The 19,848-nt window shown below is 36.4% G+C and overlaps 4 protein-coding genes and 2 long non-coding RNA genes across 7 annotated transcripts in view; 2 read left to right on the top strand and 4 right to left on the bottom strand.

Annotated features, from left to right (window-relative positions):
• beat-Ic (beaten path Ic) overlaps positions 1-11,635 on the bottom strand; it is a 63,941-nt gene extending 52,306 nt beyond the window's left edge. The window contains exon 1 of the mRNA XM_089465556.1: positions 10,797-11,635. The gene's annotated coding sequence lies outside the window, so the exon portion shown is untranslated. The remainder of the gene's footprint in view (positions 1-10,796) is intronic.
• The window catches only part of LOC149269834 (uncharacterized), a 174,950-nt gene extending 158,614 nt beyond the window's left edge, over positions 1-16,336 (bottom strand). The window contains exon 1 of the long non-coding RNA XR_016269455.1: positions 16,261-16,336. This is a non-coding gene — a long non-coding RNA (uncharacterized LOC149269834). The remainder of the gene's footprint in view (positions 1-16,260) is intronic.
• Positions 3,017-3,614, top strand: LOC108612018 (uncharacterized). Its single transcript, XM_018004892.2, has 2 exons — positions 3,017-3,176; positions 3,234-3,614. The coding sequence occupies exon 2, from the start codon at positions 3,262-3,264 to the stop codon at positions 3,445-3,447; it is 186 nt and encodes a 61-aa protein (XP_017860381.1). The 5' UTR covers positions 3,017-3,176; positions 3,234-3,261; the 3' UTR covers positions 3,448-3,614.
• LOC108612017 (uncharacterized) lies at positions 4,181-4,785 on the bottom strand. 2 transcript variants are annotated; one of them, XM_018004890.2, is made up of 2 exons: positions 4,644-4,785; positions 4,181-4,588 (listed from the first exon to the last, which is right to left on the bottom strand). In XM_018004890.2, the coding sequence occupies exon 2, from the start codon at positions 4,561-4,563 to the stop codon at positions 4,231-4,233; it is 333 nt and encodes a 110-aa protein (XP_017860379.1). In that variant the 5' UTR covers positions 4,564-4,588; positions 4,644-4,785; the 3' UTR covers positions 4,181-4,230. The 2 variants fall into 2 exon arrangements, with proteins under 2 accessions (XP_017860379.1, XP_017860380.1); XM_018004891.2 differs by having other exon boundaries at positions 4,181-4,584; positions 4,644-4,783.
• On the bottom strand, positions 4,644-5,320 carry LOC108612019 (uncharacterized). The gene is made up of 2 exons (XM_018004896.2): positions 4,853-5,320; positions 4,644-4,788 (listed from the first exon to the last, which is right to left on the bottom strand). The coding sequence occupies exon 1, from the start codon at positions 5,092-5,094 to the stop codon at positions 4,912-4,914; it is 183 nt and encodes a 60-aa protein (XP_017860385.1). The 5' UTR covers positions 5,095-5,320; the 3' UTR covers positions 4,644-4,788; positions 4,853-4,911.
• LOC149269835 (uncharacterized) lies at positions 8,776-9,588 on the top strand. The gene is made up of 2 exons (XR_016269453.1): positions 8,776-8,966; positions 9,047-9,588. It is a non-coding gene; the product is annotated as an uncharacterized LOC149269835 (long non-coding RNA).
• Positions 16,337-19,848: the final 3,512 nt, after the last annotated feature.

The following is a 19,848-nucleotide window of genomic DNA, read 5'->3' as shown; positions in this document are numbered from 1 at the left end:
ATTTGTCTTGATGAAGCCAAACGTCACATAAGTTACCATTTTTACCTAATTTATACAGCCGTATGTGTGTGGGTGTCTGTGTTTGTGTGTGTGTGCGGTCGTCAGTCGTATCCACTTGAATCCATATAATTGCGCTTATCTCTTGGCGCACACTCAACTGCCAGTGGCTCAATATGTTTCTGCTATGAAATGAAGTGTCCAAAATGCTGCGGCTCCTGCGGCTCCTGCTGCTGCTGCTGCTGCGGATTCTGTGGCCACTTCTGAAGGACACCACCAAAAGGAGCAAAATGGCAACAAATACGAAAAAAGTTGAGCTCAAATTTTTGTACATCTATTTGATTTAAAACGAAATACCTTTTTCTTTTAGAGAAGTAGCAGCAGTTGTTGTTGTTGTTGCTGCTGATGGTATTTTATTTACCTTTCTGTGTGTCTTATACTATTTTTTGTTGTTGTATATTTTTCTTCGCTTTGGTGACATTTTTATATGGTATGTGTGTTTTCACTCGGTGCGCCGCAAACTTTTTGGCATGCCACCAATGAGATTATCTTAAGTGGGCAACCATTTTTCTACGGACAGCAGCGAAACCAAAAAAATCAACAAAAGAGTGAGAGAGACAGAGAGAAAGGAAAAAAGGGAGGTAGAGCGAGCTAGACTGCGTAGAAATGCAGTTAAACTTGATTCGATTCTGTGCGATTGCTAAATAAGTTTTGCAATAGTTTGCTAAGTGGACATCACGTTAATTTAGTTTTGGGTAGAGTACAAAATAGGAATTTCATTTATAATATTTATATAATATTTAGTAAGGATTGACAATGTTTTAAAATTGAGAAAAAATAGGTAAATAAATAATTATAAAATTGTATAACTATTGATGTTCAAGCTTCGTAAAAGTTTATTGATTGAACTGAGCAGCTGCTAATTTAATCAATGAACTAATCCTAAAGAATTAACAGTAAAGAAGCACGTCTGATCTTTCTACGGTATGAAATTCTCTTGAAATATGTCTATTAGGATAGCACTCTTAAATAAGCGTTGCTTTACAATCATTGAAATTAACTTAAAGTATTTAAAGTAAATTTGCATACCTAATTTAAGCGACTTCCAGATAAACAATCTTAAAGCAAAAAATGTCATAAAATAAAATAAATTTTTAATTAAAAAAAGAAAAAATTCATAAAATTTAATTGTTCAATAATAAAAGAATAAATTCATATAATAATTTTGATTTTTAAATACTTCTACTAGTTCCTCGAATTCAATTCGATTTTTCTATATTTTCTTTATATTTTCTTACACACACATTAACATTCATCGAACCCCAAACCTCCTCCTGTTTGTTCCACTTAAACCTGCCCTTACCTTATCTACGCGTCCAGACATATTGTTTTCTTTGATTTAAGACAAAGAAAAATATTCTTTTTTATCTGTAGTCTGCAATTTTTGGGGTAGCACTTTTCCTTTCCCTTCCCTTCCCATCCCATCCCACGCTCACTTCGTCACATACCCTTCGCGCTCTTAATTTACCTATGCTCCGCAACGGAAAGCTTCAAGTGTGAACACACATTATAATAAACGCCTCAATTGTTGTGCAGTCATCTGTGTAATTTATGTTTAGCTAATGTTCAGGCATCGATGAGCTTGTCAGCTTTTGTGAATCACAACATACCAACACAGACACTCGCACACTCACACACAGACAAGTTAGGTAGCTTGTCGTGTCCACACACACACACACACACACACACACACACACACATACATTAACTCCCATCGAGCTGAAATGACGTTAAGGTTGCTTCGTTGAGTCTAATAGACTTTCATGGCAGCCAACTGTGTGAGTTGACTTCGACTTTGCCCCAGTTTCAACCAGTTTTAGAGACGCCTCAGGGCGAGGTCCTGTGGCTCACTAAGCTGCAGGCGCACGGTAAGCGAAATCCTTTTGCCATCCACTTTGCTCCGGCATTTTATAGAGCTTGCTCTGCTCGCCTTTGCCTTTTTTACTTGCTTTTATTTTTCGCAGACATGTTTCAATGATTTCTTATTTTTGCCATGGGATGAAACTGTTGCGCCATTTTCTCGTTTAGAGAAATTCAATTTCTATGCACTATACCAAACAAAAGGGTATTTTAGCTTTCGAATGTTATAAGTGATATATATATGTATATATATATTTTTATTTTTATTTTTATTTTTTTTTGAGAGAATATAAAATTACGTGAGTGGTTGTGTAATATAAAGAAATATTAACGAAAAGGCTTATTTAATATAAAAAGTGTAACTAAAAACTATATCTACTTTTAAAATATAAACAATAAAAAAAACAGAAATATAGTAAATATATAATAAATAATAATATGTTATAAATACTAATTAATATATCATATACAAAATATTTAGTATAGTAATGATAAAAAAAAGTAAATACTTAATATGTATTTAATGTTTTATATTTTTTAAATGTTTTATATATATATATATATAAAAAAAAAAAAAAAAAACAAAAATATATTATAATATGCTAACATACATATGTACGATTATGGATTAACGAGAAAAAGTTATTTCTGCATAAGATCAGATTTTGTCTCGAAATACTCTACAGCTGCTACATTTTAGGAAAATTTATTATTTAAGCAAATCAAGTCAATTAATTCATTAATTATTATATATATGTATATAACATATTTCTAAGAGAAGTATCAATCATTATCTGTCTAAGTTTTCGCTTTCTATTTATTTTTTCTCTATTTATTTTCCAGAGGGTATTTCAGCTGCCAACGCTTACCACATTTCTTTGCTGTCATGTTTTTTACCCACATTTGTTTTTTTTCTCAATTTTTTTATTTGTCGCTTGTCTCGGTGTTAAATCATTGATGTGTGAAATTTGTGCAAAAAACGAAAAAAGGAAGGTCTTCGACATGTGAAACTTTTGATCGATATTTCGTTGCAGTTTGCTCTTAGAGTATTTTTTTTTTAGTCAGTTTTTTGTTTGTGTTAAGCAGAAATCAGGTTGGCATTGAATTGAAACTCCTTATAGGAATGTGTGTTTGAGCTATGTGCTAGCTCCACAAGCTATTCCATTTTCGTCTCTCGCCTTAACAGCACCACCGAAAAACTTTTTCGATCCGAAACTAAAAATTTCGGTCGTTTTACTCACGCAAGCAATTTTATTCGGGTAGGTCGGAGTTTTTTTCCCGGCTTTATATATACGTTAATTGTTTCTCCAATATAGTTTCAGTTGAATTTTCTATTGAACGAAGATGTGCTGTGGTCCCTGTGGAAGCGTTTCTTATGCTCTGGCCTATGGCCCGGTTGGTCCAGCTCTGCCTGCCATGAACTACAATAACTGCTGTTGCGGCCCTTGCCCGCCGTGTGGTCCTTGGACCTGTCCGCCCAATAGATGCTGCTGTTGCGGTGAACGTGGGTGTTTTGGACCATTCTACTAATCCGCTTCTGGCCCCATCTAACCCCGAATCGAATGAATCGTTCACATCAAATTATTGCCTGTGCTTGCGTGAGAGGGCGACGGAAGTTTGTAACAAGTTTTTGGCATATTGTAAAACGTTAACAAGTTTAATGTTTCGTCAATAAATAGAAAAAAAAAAAAAGAAAATGAGTTGGCTTCGTTTTTTATATATTTTATAGTACGCAACTTATGCGGTTGTAATTTCATCATGCTCGAAAGCAGAAATAACAAAATAAATATTGTGTGGGTTTTCCTTTTTTTTTTTTTTTTTTTTTTTTTTTTTAAATAAAAATGAAATGAAAAAAGTGAAATTTTATTTATATAAATACTGATATCAGTAAATTCATAAGGGGTATTAATTTTTTCATTAGTTTGGGGTATTCATCTTTAAGCCTAATAAATTTGCTGAAAAAATAAAATTAAAAAAAAAAAAAATAAATAAATAAAAATAAAATATAAAATGAGATATAAGCTACAGAAATTCTAAAATCATATAAATAGAATTAAAGAAATAAGCAATTTGTCCTGGATATCTCAAAAGAGATTTAGAATAACAATATATAGATGGAGCTGCCGTTTTTCCTAGAATACTTAAATTAGAGCCTCATCATACTATAGTGGTCATACTAATAAATAATTATTAAATGGCTTCAGCTCGCACTCGGCTCAGCATCTGCATGCTCTTCGTCGCTCTTTGAAGTGAAACACGCAGGTTTTAAAATGTTTTACTAATATTCTATAATAAAACATTGAAATCTATTGTTTATTGTTTGGGATGTGTGGCGTCCTTTTTGGCAGCCAATTCCGGCGTACACTTCACTTTGTCGTACGCCATTTGCCAATTTTCCTTGGCGTGCTGGAAGTGGTCGGATTTCGACTTGGTTAATGTGGCCAGGTCCATGCATGGCGTCATTTCAATTGTGATCTTCTGGTGACGCATGCAATTGCCTCGACTGCAGCTCGTGTCCTTGGCATAGCATTTGTCGTGCGGGCCACACGGCGTGGGTATAAAATCACGACCCGTAAACCGCAAAGTGGACAAGGGCGGATTATTACATGCCAGACAGTACGAGGCACAAGCCCAGCCGCCACACATCCTGGTCAATAGATTTTTGTTCTAGCTGGGAGAAGGAAGTGTCATGAATAAACACTTTTTTTTTGTATATATATGCTTACTCTTGAAACTTAAAAATTTTGAGGTGAGCGTTCGGCTCACAACACAAGACCAGACTGCTCATTTTTGTAGGCCTGACAACATTTTGTCGACTTGAATCATATTCCAATAAATTCAAGGCCAGCTTTCTTCAAATTTTCACAGCATCTGTGTGGGCATTGAATGTGTAGTACTCTCACTCACACTCTAAAGGAGTTGAGCATCTTCTTACCCAGTTATCAGTTGGCGGCTAGCCGTCCATGTTAGTTCTGGCGTTAGCCTGTACATTTGTTACCAGCCGCAACCACCGCAGCAACCGCCACCGCAGCAGCCGCCGCCACAGCCACATGCGGAGCAATTGTCACAGATGCCGCAGGGCGTGGGCGCAAAGCAGCGGCCCGTATACCGCACATTGGACAAACGATGAGTGTTGCAGGCAATCGCATATGAAGCACACGCCCAACCGCCGCACATTTCTGTAATTGCTGGAGTCTCGTTGGTCTGGTTGGTCTCGCCTGTTATTATTTTCAGCTGTGAAACTTAAGAGCTGAAGTTTGTTTTTTCGTTTTCGGAAATTTTGTTTGAAAAGCTAACGAACATGGAGCTAAAGCGTGTGCCGCAAAAAATTTGAGTCTAGCTAAAGTTTTGGTGTTGTCCGCACCGAATGGGGAATACGAATGAGCATCCATTTTCATAGACAGAGCTCGTTGCCGTTGCCGGCAGCGTAACTCCGACTGACAGCTGTTGACATGTCCAGCGCCGCCAACTTGGACAATTGAAATCTCAGCGACAGGTCGAGAGCAGGCCGGCCCGGCCGAGCGAGCACTGAAGCAGGCAGGCCAGGACAGGCCAGGACAGGCCAGGACAGGCCAGGACAGACCATTTCGTAAATCTTGCCAAGTCCTGTTGAAATCCACGAAAATCTCGCACATAGCGCACGAGCAGAGAGGGGCAAACAAAAAACGGAAAAATATGCTAAAAACAGTGGCAGCTAAAGTGAAATTAATCCAACGGCTACAGCCATACACACAGTGGTTGCAATTATGAACAATTGAGCAGAAATTTGAGGATTATTTAGCGTTGATTTGCGCTCAAGCAACGTTTGAGATTTTGATTGATTGCCTTTGGAATCTCACAAGTTCTTTTGATGCAATTTTTTTGATTTTGACGTTTAAAGCTATTTTTTATTTTTAATAAAATAATATGTGTATTTATTTAAATAAATACATAATATTATTATAAAGACACATAGGACTATGATAGGGTTAGAGACAAATATTGTTTTAGAGATAAAGCTTTAGAGTCAACTTTCCTTAAATTTAGTTTTTGACAGGCCCCTAGAAAACTTTTGATTAGAGCTTTGGGGAGCATTGCTTTTTACATGTATTTATTTATTTATTTATTTTTTTATTTCTTTTTTCATAAAATAATTTGGGTTTATTTAAATGATTTTCAAACCCTGCCATATTTGTATTTCATTTATTTTTATTTAAAAAAATTTTTGTTTTTATTTTTGTTTTATTAAAATTTAAAAGTTTAAACCAAATAACTATATATCTATCACATCAAATTCAAATAAAACAATATGAAAAATATGATTTTTAATGAGTTTCTTTAATAAACTTACTACTAAAAATACGTAAATATTTAAATGAAGAAGAAAACATAAAAAATTGAGAAAAATGAATTGCTTAAACATTTATATTCGTTTTGTATAACTCAAAAAAAAAAAAAAAAAAAAAAAAAAAAAATTTCTAGAACTAAACTAAAATACTGTGATGCATATAAAAAATTGTTATATTAATTAAAATAATATAGATATTATATTATATGTCGTCTTTATATTAGAAGTAATAAAAATCTGCTCCCAATAAATCGATTAGCAACCACTGTGCAATCTGCACGCAGTTGGCATGCAAAAATCCCTCGCACACACACACACACACATGCAGCTGCACTCAGAGCCACCACTAGACAATCTATGTTACATTTCTTCTTCTTCTTCTTCTTTTTCGCACTACACTCGTGCAGTGCACTTTCAGGTGGTGCTCAGCCGAGCCCAGACAATCAATTACATTAGCCCCACTGACCCAACCAACCGCAGCGGCATGCCCGAAAACCGAGTTGGGCACCTTTGAATGCGGCTCGCACGACCCACTCGTGTGGTTGCCGTTTTCCTAGGGGGGCTGGTGTGGATACAGTAGTTAAGGGCGTGGCAGTTGTCTTGACACAGCCAAATAGGCGACCGCAAGGCAAATAGAAATTTAAATCAAATTTAATAGTTTGCTAGCGAATGCAGCAGCTTTTGAGGTTGCCTAGCTGACTGCCTGCAGCTTTTGAGGTTTCGGATGACAGCTATTAAGGTTTGTCGTCTGCCTCTGCGGCTGCGGCAGGTGAAAGTCTTGCTCAAGTTAACCTGGTGTCAAGTGTCAGGTGTCTGGTGTCATATCTATAAATTTTCGAATTGCTGGAAAAATAAAATAATATCGTACACAAAATCCAAGTGTTTTGCCAATCGAGACCAAAAAAGGTGCTAAATAATACCAAAGGCAGTTGCCACAACTGCTTGGCCTATTTGGCACATTTTTTGCGTGGTTTATTAGCAAAAAGTGTAGAGATCGAGGGATAGAGAGAAGCATATAGAAGAATACCTATTAATGCCTTGCCCTAACACATGCAGACCTGGCTGCGGATCTTGTGGACCTTGCGGGTCATGTGGTCCCTGTGGTGCGTGTGGTTCGGATGGTCCGTGTGGATCCTGTGGCAGCTGCTGCGGACCATGCGGACCATGCGGACCATGCGGGCCATGTGGCAACTGCTGCTGTCCCAGCGGATCGTGCAGCTGCGGCCAAAAGCCCTGCGGCATGGTCGCCTATCGCCTCACAAGCGGCCCCTGTGGCCCAGTGCTGCCCAGCCTGGATCGGTGCGGTTGCTGCCAGTGCGGCTGCTATCCGCCATTTTATTTTGTGGCCAACAGGTGCGCCTGCTGCTGGGAATGGGGCTGCTGCGGTCCGTACTATTAGATCCGGGCGGAATGAAATCGCAGCGTCTGGTTTCTTCGTGAAGTTCAACAAGCATTTTGACATCGATTTCTTTTGAGTTCAATAAATTTGTATATTGTGTCATAGTATTTTCGTTTCGGATAATTTTTTTAGTTTTATTTTTACGGAGTTTTGGCAGCCCTGTGCCAATATTGTAAAGTAAAATATTATTCAATCTACGCACTTTGTTTCGAGCATAATAGAAAGCTATACATATAACGAGCAAAAACAATTCCAAACGCTGTTGAAGCATAAATTGCTTGTTTTCAGGTTAACCCCAAAATACAAAAAAAAAAAAAAATAAAATAAAATAAAAATAAATAAATAAATAAAATAAAAATAAATAAAATGAAAAGCAAACACTAGGAGGACAATAACAAAAAAAAAAAAAAACTATGTGAAAGCAAAGAGCGGTTATTCAAATTATATAAATATATGTGTAAAAAATTTTCATATATATATAAATACATATACACGCATATATGTATATGTATATATAGAATATCAAATGAACTGTAAACGCATTTGTTTTCTTTTTCAAATGGACAGAAGAATATTTTGCAGTTTAAACTGGGTCAGGGGCTTCAGTCGGTGCATTTTTTGCAATTGTATTTTTTCGAAACAAACAACGCGGTAACTATATAACTTATATACCTAGCATATCAGCAAAGTAAGTTTACAGATGAAATGCAATTTAATGAAGGTAAAGCTGTGCTTTATCTAGCTTTTAAATTAATTTACTAATATTTGATATTTGTAAATAAAGTGCCTGAAACTAAACGAAGTTTATTATAAATGATAAGCCCTTGTCTTGCTTGTGCATTTTAATATCAATTTAAAAAGTGTTTTCTTCCTTTTTTGCTTAAACAAACTGTTATTAGATTCATCTGAGAAAATTCTTGCCATTTCTTTTATGTATATACAGATTTCTTTACGATTTTCAGCTTGAAGACTTTTAGCTCTGAAGAGCACTATTTAAATAGTCTTCATGATTTTATTCAAGCTGCCACATTAATGTGATTGCAGTTTCCATGATAACTGTTTGATATGTAAAATTTGAAATTTAATATTTAACAACTAATAATTTGTCTAATTTTTCTATTAATCACAATAGTAAGAGATTTGAAACACCTGCAGTTCAACAGGGAACTTTTCAAACTGATTTCTCTGTAACACAAACATTTAAGCTTCTCTAATATGCATAACTAATTGGATTATATGCAGTTCTAATTGGCATCTCTTACGCTCGCTCAGTTGCCTGTTTGAATATGTTCAGAGTGTTGCTGCTGATTGTTTTGCCCAGGGGTGAATTACAATACAAAATTACTGCAATAAATAGAAATAATTCAAATTTTGGTTCTATTTTGTTTTTGGAAAATTTCAAGTGTTTGACAACTATGAGTGCAACGAATGCTTCTGCTTTACGGAAGTCGATGATGCACGTCCAGCTGTCTGTCATGACTACGATAAAAACGTAATGAAGTTCATTTATGGCGACGGCGCCTGTGAGCCTCTGCGACCTGGCGACATTTGTTTTCCAAAGGTCTACGAGAGTCTGGCGGCCTGTAAAGAGGCCTGTAAGAACTTTCTGGCACTTGCAGAGGAATGGATTAAAAATCCAAGCATCGATTAAAGCACATGGAAACCAACAAATTTTTAATTAAATTAAATACAAAAAAAAAAAAAAAAATATTAAATAAAAATTAAATTGCAGCGTTACTCACAATTTGATAAAAGGTCAACAAAATTATAAAAGATTTTGAAACAAGTTTGAATAATAAAGAAAAGTCGTAAAAATATCCTACAAACAAATAATAAATATAAATATAAAAAATGAAAAAAACATTAAAATATTTAGAATAATTATTTTTATTATGCAAATTTAATTTTATTACATGTCATGTTAATTTTAACACTTATTTTTATATGTCCAAAAAACAATTACTTCAGCAATTTAATTAATATTTTCATTCCATTACTTCTTAGCTAAAATTTATATAAATATATATTTATATATCTAGCACATATTACTTCTCCATCTCACTACATTTTACAGCAATCTATAAATCTCCGTATTCAAATGTCCATCTACACATTATTCTATAATCATTAACTGATTTCTCTTTCTATTACAAATGATTTCAATTTGCTTGAAATTGTCAAATGTTTGTGCATGGTTATTTAATCAAATTAATTTCTTGCATACTACGCATACGACAAGTTGGTCTCTATTTCGTACTGCAAATCAATTCAGCTTAGATTAATCACACTCATTGTTTATCACTCATACGCACTGTTTCTGGCATCTAATTTAAGCACTTTGACACGCACGCAGACACACACAGAGCACCGGGAGCATTAAGCTGCAAAGTAATTGTTTTATTCCATTAGGAATAGTTTTGAATTTACCATCATCGATTGATAAGTTTGGAAAGTGTTTACTAATCTTACATACAGATATTTTTTGATTCTTAAAGAACGGTTATTTCTATTTAGGAATTAACATGATTTTGAAGAGCTCATTATTGCAAGAAAACTTGTTAATTAAACTGTTTAACTAATATTATTTATTAATAAATTTTTTAAATTCCCATTACATTTGGAAATTTTTATTTTGCATATTATAATTTATTCAAAGGATTTTGTGTGTGCTTTTAGCATTGATTGAGAATTTCTGAGCTCATTCTCAGTCTTTTCCAGGTATATAGAATTTGATCAACTTTTGCTTTTCATTCAAATAAGAATTCCATAACTTTAGTAGAGTACACTTTTAAACATCCATATAAATGTAAGTAAAAAATAAAATAAGAAAAATTAATTTAGTCAAGATCAAATAATAAATATAAAGTTTTTTAATTCCGCAAACTCTTTCTCGGAATAAAAATATACTTCAAATAAACTTTTATTTCTTGCCCATTTCTTCTTTAAATAAAAAGTTCAACTAACGCAGAACTAAATGAAGCTTAGGAAACTTCAAGAAGTTGTGCAGTTTTGCTCGAATCATTTACGAATCAGTTACTATTTCCTGAAGCTTTCATTTGCTTCTTGTTCAATGCGATTCCAACTGGAAAGCAACAGCAAATAAAAAAAAAAAAAAAAAAAGAGGAAAATAAACTTATTCTGATTGCGGCTCACCTTTGGGGCATAACAAATTGTAGATGTTATGTTGCTCTTTGTGGTTGTTGTTGTTGCTCTTGTTTATTTGCAGTCAGTGGCAATAAATTAATAAATTTAGCACGTTACAGTGTTACACAACGTTGAAGTCTTGTATAAAAATACACACACAGTCCTCACACACACAAACACACACACACACACTTGTGAGCTCGTACACACAGGTTAAACACGGCGTTGACGTCGTTGTGGGATTTGAACTTTGAGATTGTGGTTTGAGACCGGGAACCGGCATCCAGAGCCAGAACGTTATTGAGAGCGAGACCGGACCGTGTTTCACCTACGTGAGTGCCTCAAATGTTGTTGTAGCGCATTTTTCACATATTTTTCATAATTTTACGCGCAACGCAAAAAATGTAAAGAATAATCAGTGAGAACTGTGTTTGCTCCGAAAACACACAAAAGTTGTGGCAAAAAAACAGAAAAAGTTTCGCTTATTGGCACACAAATCTCTAGTGAAATATTAATTCTCAAAATTTCTGACACTCTGCCATGAGCTGCATTTTGTTGTTAAATTTTATTTGTGTATATATATTATTTTTTATGCATTGTTTGTCAATTGTTGTGCTTGTTGTACGTTAATTGTTATTTATTTATGCTGCTGGAGCGACCAGTGCAACGGTTTGTTTTGTTGTTGTTGTTGTTTTGATGTTATTTTCGTGTTGTTGTCCTTGCGTATTGACCACGTCGTCTTTGGTAGCAGCAGCGGCAGCAGCAGCAGCATCGGCGGCGGCGACAGCAGCAACAACATGAGCAGCAGCAGCACAGCGAACCAAACGTTTTGACATTATCAACGTAACTGAAGCAGTAGCAGCAGGAAGCTGTCGTCCTCTGCCTGTCTCAGTCGCCGGCAGCGGGCCGCTGTTGCCAACGCTGTTGTCTCGCCCCATTGCTGCTCTTCGTGCTGCTCTCACGAAGCCTGGCGATGTTCGCTCGCACGCTCGCCCGCTCACTTCGGCACTTAACGAAAGCCGTTGACGATGGCTCTTGACTGTCGGCCGCCACTCAGCTCGCGCTTCGTGTGTGCTGGTATTTCTTATAGCTTGGTGAGCGTCACAACAGCTGACTCTGTGTGACTGTGTGGGAGAGAGCAGCCAGGTTTGTGTAGTGTAAATTGGCGAAAGCTCTCTAGTTCGAATTTGTGCTTCTGTTGGGGAAATTTTATATGGAAGCAGCTGTTATGTTAACAGTGAGAGTGCATGTTAATGTTTGGGCAAATTACATTGAGAATTATGCTTTTCAATAAAAGATAGTTAAACCGAATAAACAGAAAATAAATAAACAGAAAATATTTTCGAACTGTACAATTATTTAATTATTATTATACTACATTAGATATAAGTAATTAAAAAAATATATATTTAATTATTTTAAAATCAAATAATGTTAGATTTAATTGTGTAATTTTTTTATATTCAACTCAAATATAATATATATATTTGAATTTTTATACCCTGAACCTATTCAAAATGGGAAATCAGGGTATAATGGTTTTGTTAAACGTATGTAACAAGCAGAAGGAGGCGTGGCAGATCCCACAGATTCTAGATCTGGGCGACGAGCTGAGTCGATTTGGCCCTGTCCGTCTGTCTGTCCGTCCGTCCGTCCAGCAGTCTCGACTAGAGCTTTCTTACTTGTTAAATAAATACGTTTGTATGCACTTTTTAGTTAATTTTTGCTCGTTTAAATTTATCATTTATTTAATTAAATCAATTATCATCTTAGAGTGTTCAATTCTTATGAATTGTCGGAAAATTGCTTCCAATTCCAATCGATTTCTTTTTGAAGATGATTGAGTTTGGATTAAATGTAATTGGGTATTTGACTAAAACACAAAACTAGGTATTTACGTAAATTCACTTGAGTTGCATATTAGCTCTTTATTACATTTTAAGCCCACTCATATCAACTCTAATATTCTCTAATCCTCGACACCAAAGTAAATAAGCAAAAGAGATAATAACTTGGCTTGTAAACGACTTAAACTTGAGAGAAGATGCCTAATCAAGAAATGCTGAGAACAATAAGGAAAACAACTTAAAGTATGCAGGATCCAATGATGAGCAGGATGCATAATTATGGCAAGCATATTGACACATTGGGCAAGGTGCCGATGGTGGGTGCAAAGAGTGGGCCACATGGAATGAAGCAATAATAAACAAGAAAATACAAAATGCAAGCGACAAGAAGAGAAGTGAACATGTGCGCAGTAAAAACACAGACATTCACACGCACACTGGCATATGCATAAGGATATGTTTCTATGACAGGACAATGGCTGGCAGAATGTAAATATTAATATTGTCATAATGGACAATATGTAAGCAGAGCAAATGTGCTTTTGAACAGCTTTAAATGCAGCTCGAAGCGTCGTTAAACCAATGCCAGAATAACAGCAACAACAACAACAGGACACTGGCAAAATGTCAGCTCATTTCCGGTTGCTTAATTTGAAATCGTTGCGCAAAAATTACAAATGAGCTGACAATGCGAACACAACCAAGAACCCAAACAACCGAAAAATAACAGGGCTAACAATTTGAGGATTGCCACCAAGGCGCATGGTGGGCGTGGCATATTTAGAGGAGCACTGGCAGAGGCATCACAGAGGGGCAGGTGGTGAGACTGGTCTGCTCTCTGCTCAGTTCAGTTCTGCTCTGTTCTGTGCTGTTCTGTGCTCTGTTGTTGGGCGCTGGGAAACAATAAGCACAAAATAGCAGCGTCTAATACGCAAAAATAAACGAAAGCCGGCCACAGCATGACAGCAAAAGCAACACAGAGAGGGTGCGATGGAGAGGGGGTGGGAGCTCTACACACTGTCTGCCATAGCCCTCGCCCGCTCCAGCCACACCCACACCCACAGTAGACCAATCGTTTTGTGTTGTTTTACAATTTAACGCACATCCTGACAAGCAAAACGCAGTTGCCCAACAGTTTAATTTTTGTCTCAGTGTGTGTGTGTGTTGGTGTGCACTCTAATCTAATGATGACAAGCGTCGTCTGGCAATTGTGAGGGCGTGGCTGTGCGCTTAGCTATTGCACTCAGCCGTGGCAGCTACATTGCGTATACGCCGCGTTGCACTTGTGTCCAAAATGTTTGCTGCCATCCACCTTGCCAGCTAACGCCCCAGCTAACGGCTTATATGTGTGAGCGTGTGTGTGGGTACGGATGTGTGGGTGTGTGGATGTGGGTGTAGGTCTGGGTGTGGATGTGGGTGTGCGTGTGTAGGCGTCGCATCAGTTAAAGACTGCCAGCTTGTTTGTCAAGCCATGACAGACGGTTGACAGCCAGCCAAGCCAAGCAGGCAATGTGAAAAGGCCTAGTGGAGGAGATGGGCTATAATATAGGTGAGGGCCAAGTGGGTATTACTTAGGCGTAGGTCTATTGAGAACTGTTGGAAGTGTTTGGTATACATAGAATACAGATACGTAGATTCGAAAAAATAATGTATTTAAGAAAACATTCGCATTAATATGATAATAACATTTAAATAAATTATTTAAATGCCTTAATGTTCTTATATACTTATTGTTCTATATATATATTTTTTTTTATTTTTTACATTATAATATTATGTAGCTTAATTTCAGATAGTTAAAAGAAAGGATATTCCCAGAAGCGTGGAAAGAACAAAGACTGGTGCTCATTAGCAAAGGCAAAGGCGATCCCAATACACCCTCGGCTTATCGCCCATTGTGTATGTTAAACACAGCTGGGAAGCTTTTAGAAAAGCTCATAAGACCTAGACTACTCGCAGCAGTAGAGGCTGCTGGAGGACTTAGCCCTAGGCAACATGGGTTCAGAGCTGGAAAATCCACAATGGGAGCTATCGATGAAGTGGTTCAGGCAGCCAGAGCTACGCAAAGAGGAAATGCATACTCGCGCCCAGTTGTTCTGTTAGCAACGCTGGACGTTAAAAACGCCTTTAATAGTGTAAGGTGGACTGATATGCTTACTTCCTTGGAACACCGCTTCCAGATACCGGAGTACCTCATGAATATGATCAGGAGCTATTTGCAGGATCGAATACTCCTGTACTCCACGCAAACTGGAACAAAACGATACAGAGTAACTGGAGGAGCTGCACAGGGGTCAATCCTGGGACCAGACCTGTGGAATATCAGCTACGACGACATCCTAAGACTGGAAATGCCTGAAGACACCTTCCTTATTGGTTATGCCGATGATATCGCAGCCGTCATTACTGCCAGAAACACCATAGAGGCCCAAAAGAGACTTACCCAAGTCATGATCCGCACACAGACATGGCTCAGCTCTCGAGGATTGGAGCTTGCCACCCATAAAACAGAGTTACTTCTGTTCACGGGGAAGCAGATCCCAACCGAAATAGAGATGCGAGTAAGCGGAAACCTGATAAGGACGCAGAGGACAGTGAACTATCTAGGCGTTAGGCTGGACAGTAAACTTACCTTCTGGGAACAGCTGAAGTATGCCACGCGGAAAACAGCGACAGCAACGGGGTCTCTGAGTAGACTGATGGCAAACGTTGACGGCCCGACGGCAGGAAAACGGAGACTCCTCATGGAAGCGACAAATGCAATACTGCTATATGGCAGTGAAGTATGGGCGGATACCTTAGAGGCGAATGTAAGGCGAAAACCGATGCTAGCTGTGCAACGAAGAGCAGCCTTAAGGATAACATCGGCGTACCGCACAGTCTCCGGGGCGGCCGTGACTGTGATAGCAGCAGTCATACCGGTTGACTTGCTTGCCCAAGAGCGCAAAAAAATATGGAATCTTCGGCAAAGAGGAGAATACTCAGAACATGCGGCAAAGAGCATACGACAGCAAACCATAGTCTCGTGGAAGGCGAGATGGTCATGCGAAAGGTATGGAAGATGGACCGCTAAAATAATCCCCGATCTGGAGCAGTGGATAAATAGAAAGCACGGTGAAACGTCTTTCTATTTGACACAACTACTCTCCGGACATGGATACTTTCGAAAGTACCTAAATAAAATGGGGAAAACTGCCGAATCCAGCTGCATTTACTGCGAAAATGCAATGGACGATGCAGAACACACCTTCTTCAATTGCAAAAGATGGTCGGAAGAAAGAATCGACCTGGCAGATACAGTAGGTGAAGTCAAAGTAGAGACGTTAGTACAGCAAATGTGCAGCAGCATAGACGCTTGGAAAAAAGTCTATGACTTCGCCGAAAAGGTTCTGCGGCGGAAGAAGTATGACCTGGACGCAGGCACACAGAGGGCAACGCTCATTTAGAGCACACAATGGGGTTCCACCTTGAAGGTTAATGCGGGATATCTCCTGGTTCCAAGGTGGATTTGAGCCCCAGAAGAGGAGGATTTTTTAGTCGGTAAGCAGTTATGCAGTCCGACACACCGGTCAAAGTGACGACATGACTGACGGTGCATAAAGCATTTTTTCCTACCTCAGCCCAACAAAAAAAAAAAAAAAAAAAAAAAAAAAAAAAAAAAAAAAAAAAAAAAAAAAAAAAAAAATACAAAATATTGAATAACATTTCAATAAATTATTTAAATGCCAATGTACCAAAACTAATCAATTATATTTACTTATTTATTCATATTTTATATTATAATATTATGTAGCTTAAATTTCGAAAATAATAAAATGTTAACTGATATTCCAAATAACTTAAATGACTCGAATCCTTTAAGCTAAGCAATTAAACTTATTTATCTATTTTTATTTTATTTATATTAAATATTTTTTAATTTTTAATTTTTTATTTTATTTATTTATTATTTTTTATATGTTATTTTTAGTTTTTAATTTGTTCTTCAATATAAAATATAATATAATATAAAACAAAGAGCATAAACTGATATATCGGCCGATAGAATCGATTGTTGTTTGAGCCATAAGTCATAAACTTATAGTGAATCCACGAGCTGCTCTAGCTGCCAGTGAGGGTATTTTAATTATATATTTAATTTAATAAATTAAAATTAGCTGCTGAATCTACAGCAATTTAGGCTAAATAGTTGAATATGCACAACTCCATGCTGCAGGCATAGTAAATAGAAAGCTTTGCCTGATTGGGAGTGGCAAGTACACATAGCTATATATATATATATATATATAGATTCATATATACATACATATACATATCTTCTTCTAAACTCAAGCCGCGTAAATTATTCAAAACAAACTTGAACTTTGGCTATGCCTCAGAACGTAGAACTCCGCCAAAGCTGCTTTAGGACTTGAGCGTATAACTTATGAATTACACACACAAATATGCAGACACACATACTCACACACGACACACATACACTTGACTTACACACACCTGGCTGAGAGCTGTATGCCAACTTCATTTGCGGCACTCAACTAATTGGCTAATTTATGCAAGTCAAATAAATGTCATGTCAACATATAATTAGTTGGCCAAAATGTGAGAATGCGAGCGCCGTGAATAAAGGTGAATGGTGAAAATGGGCGCCCAGACAGCCCAGATGATATGCATTTACTAATTTATGCATGACGCTAATTAAATGAGAAAATTAAGAGCAAAAATTTATGAATAAAAAAAAAGAGAGAAAAAAAAAGAAAACAACGAACGAAAACTTTGCTGGAAACTGTTAAGACAAATATGAAGACGGACAGGATTTTCATTTAGTTTTCGCTCCTTTTGAAGTTCAATGCGAGTGGCAGCTTGTCAGCTGCTGGTAGCATAATTTTGTTATTGTTTTGCATTGCATTACAGCATCAGCAGCTGTAGTGGAGGCAGCAGCAAAAGGCAACAGTCAACAGGCTGGGCTGCAACAGGCAACTGGCAACTGGCAACAGTCGACGAGCCCCAGCTGCATCTTAATCTATTGGATTAGCGTAAATGCAATTAGGCGCAGGCAAACGTTGCCTTAGCCTTGCTCGCCTGACAGCTCTTGGCCAGGGCACTAAGACAGTCTGCCTACTCACTCACTCACTCGCTTAGCCAGCTCGGTGCTTGCCATCTGTGCTGCTGCACCCCCAACTCAATTAAACTGTGTGGACTCAGCGCATTATCAAATTGCCCCAGCAACCATTAGCAGTGAGCAAGGGGTTTTTGACGAACCCAGCCGAAGTGGGCGTGGCAGGCCCGGCTGTGCACACTTTAGTCGGGGGCTAGCTTTAACCTTTACAATATTGAATTTCGTCAATATTCTGTATGCATTTGAGTGCAATTACTTTTGAAATGTTCGCCAATCAAATAAATGTGTTTTAAAAAGATAGTTGCGAATGACTGCTGGACTTGGTTTATAATGCACGACTAGGAAATGCTTTGTAAATTTTCAAATTTATTGTATGTATTAAAATTAAACAAAAATCATAATAGGATAAAAATATGAGTTTCAGAATCAACAACAACAAAAAAAAAATATAAAAATAAATAAAGAAATTTTACAACAATAAAATATTGTAAAAATATCACCAAGAAAATTGATTTATAAAAAAATAAGTAAATAAATAAAAAAATGAAAAATAAATAATAATAATAATAATAATAATAAAAAAAACATTTCATTTTCCTCTTCTGCATTAACTTTATATTTTAAATTCTAAATAAATAAAATAATAATAATAAATAAATACATTTAAAGTTATAATACCTTATTATTTACGTGTGGATTATTTATTTAAATTTCTAATATATTAATTGTGGAATGCTAATTTAAAATTTTTTTTTTTAATAAGTTAAGAAATTACATATATACAAATAAATTATATATTTTAAATATTTCTTATTTAGATGTTACGTTATTGTAAACGTTTTTTTTTTTTTAATAGTTAAAAAATATATTTATATATATGTGCTATTTAATTTTTATTTAGAAAATTAAAAGTTCATAGTTTATGCAACATAAACTTATGTTTTTATTAAAACCATAATTTCTTTTATTTCCTCGTTCACTTACGCTTCGTACTCTCTTTTTCTTATCATGCAGCAACTTCACTTCCCATATCAACTATACCCTCCAAGCGCCCTTAGGATACATACAGAGTAGCTCAAAATAGACAGTTCGAGGCTCATCAAATATTAGTGAGATGGCTAACAAAATAGCTCGCACTAAATCCACGTCAAAATGCAGCCGAAAATAAATAAACAAGCCCCGTGACGTCCAACCAGTTCAATAACAGTTGCCAGACCTATATTCAAGCGAAGCATCAAAGCCTCTGACCCCGATCCCCGATCCCTGAACCCTATTATCTCTTACCCCTAACCAGGCGCCACAACTCAAACGCAATTCGAACGAGCGTCAGTTTTGGAGCATAAAAAATGGTTGCAAATTTCACCAAGTGCAAACAACGTTGTAAAGCAAATATTTACAACACTTTGAACTATGGATGTGAGCTAGTGAGCGTGTGTGTGTGCGTGTGTGTGTGCGTGTGTGTGTGCGTGTGTGTACCACGCCTCACGCCTACCTCTGTCCAAGCTCATTCGACCAGTATCCGGCAATAGAACCACAACGAAAAATCTATCAGTAAATGATTGAAAAAAATGTATTTTTCGGCCCGCGCAATAGATAAAAAATAAAAAATAAAAGAACAGCGTGCAGGATATTACATGGAGCGTTTAGTTGCCAAAGGATTTGGGATGGGGCAAAAAACAAACACAATACACAGTACTAAAAAAAAAATAAAAATAAAAAATGGCAGATTAAAAAGAAGTTGCCAAACAATGGCATAACGCATGATAATAAAATGTTGCATTTGCCCTAAATACAATTTGCAAAATATTATGGAGAATATTTAAAGGGAAATCATTGTGGATTAAAGCGTTAAATTATTTATATGGGTTGCATATTATTATATTAAATATAAATATAAATTGTAAAAAATCAAAGATAATTTTTAAGGCAGAATAAAAAAAAATAAGCTGAAGCAGTTTTTGTGGCAGTATGATATACAAATATAAAACAGTTCAATTCAACTACGAATTTATAAAGAATACAGATATTTGAGGTTTTAAGTTATTAATTTAAAAAAAAAAAAAAAAATAATAATAAATTTATATATGATGTTAAG

Source organism: Drosophila arizonae, chromosome 3 (genome assembly GCF_054131065.1).
Source record: "Drosophila arizonae isolate 15081-1271.41 chromosome 3, UAZ_ARI_1.0, whole genome shotgun sequence".
Taxonomy (NCBI): Eukaryota; Metazoa; Arthropoda; class Insecta; order Diptera; family Drosophilidae; genus Drosophila; species Drosophila arizonae.
Note: the sequence above shows the minus strand (reverse complement) of the source record. Positions and strands in the feature narration are given on the sequence as shown.

What these genes read in the sequence shown, in the direction of transcription:
- LOC108612018 (XM_018004892.2), top strand. Translation starts at nt 3,262, where the DNA reads ATGTGCTGTGGTCCCTGTGGAAGCGTTTCTTATGCTCTGGCCTATGGC.
- LOC108612017 (XM_018004890.2), bottom strand. Translation starts at nt 4,563, where the DNA reads ATGTGTGGCGGCTGGGCTTGTGCCTCGTACTGTCTGGCATGTAATAAT.
- LOC108612019 (XM_018004896.2), bottom strand. Translation starts at nt 5,094, where the DNA reads ATGTGCGGCGGTTGGGCGTGTGCTTCATATGCGATTGCCTGCAACACT.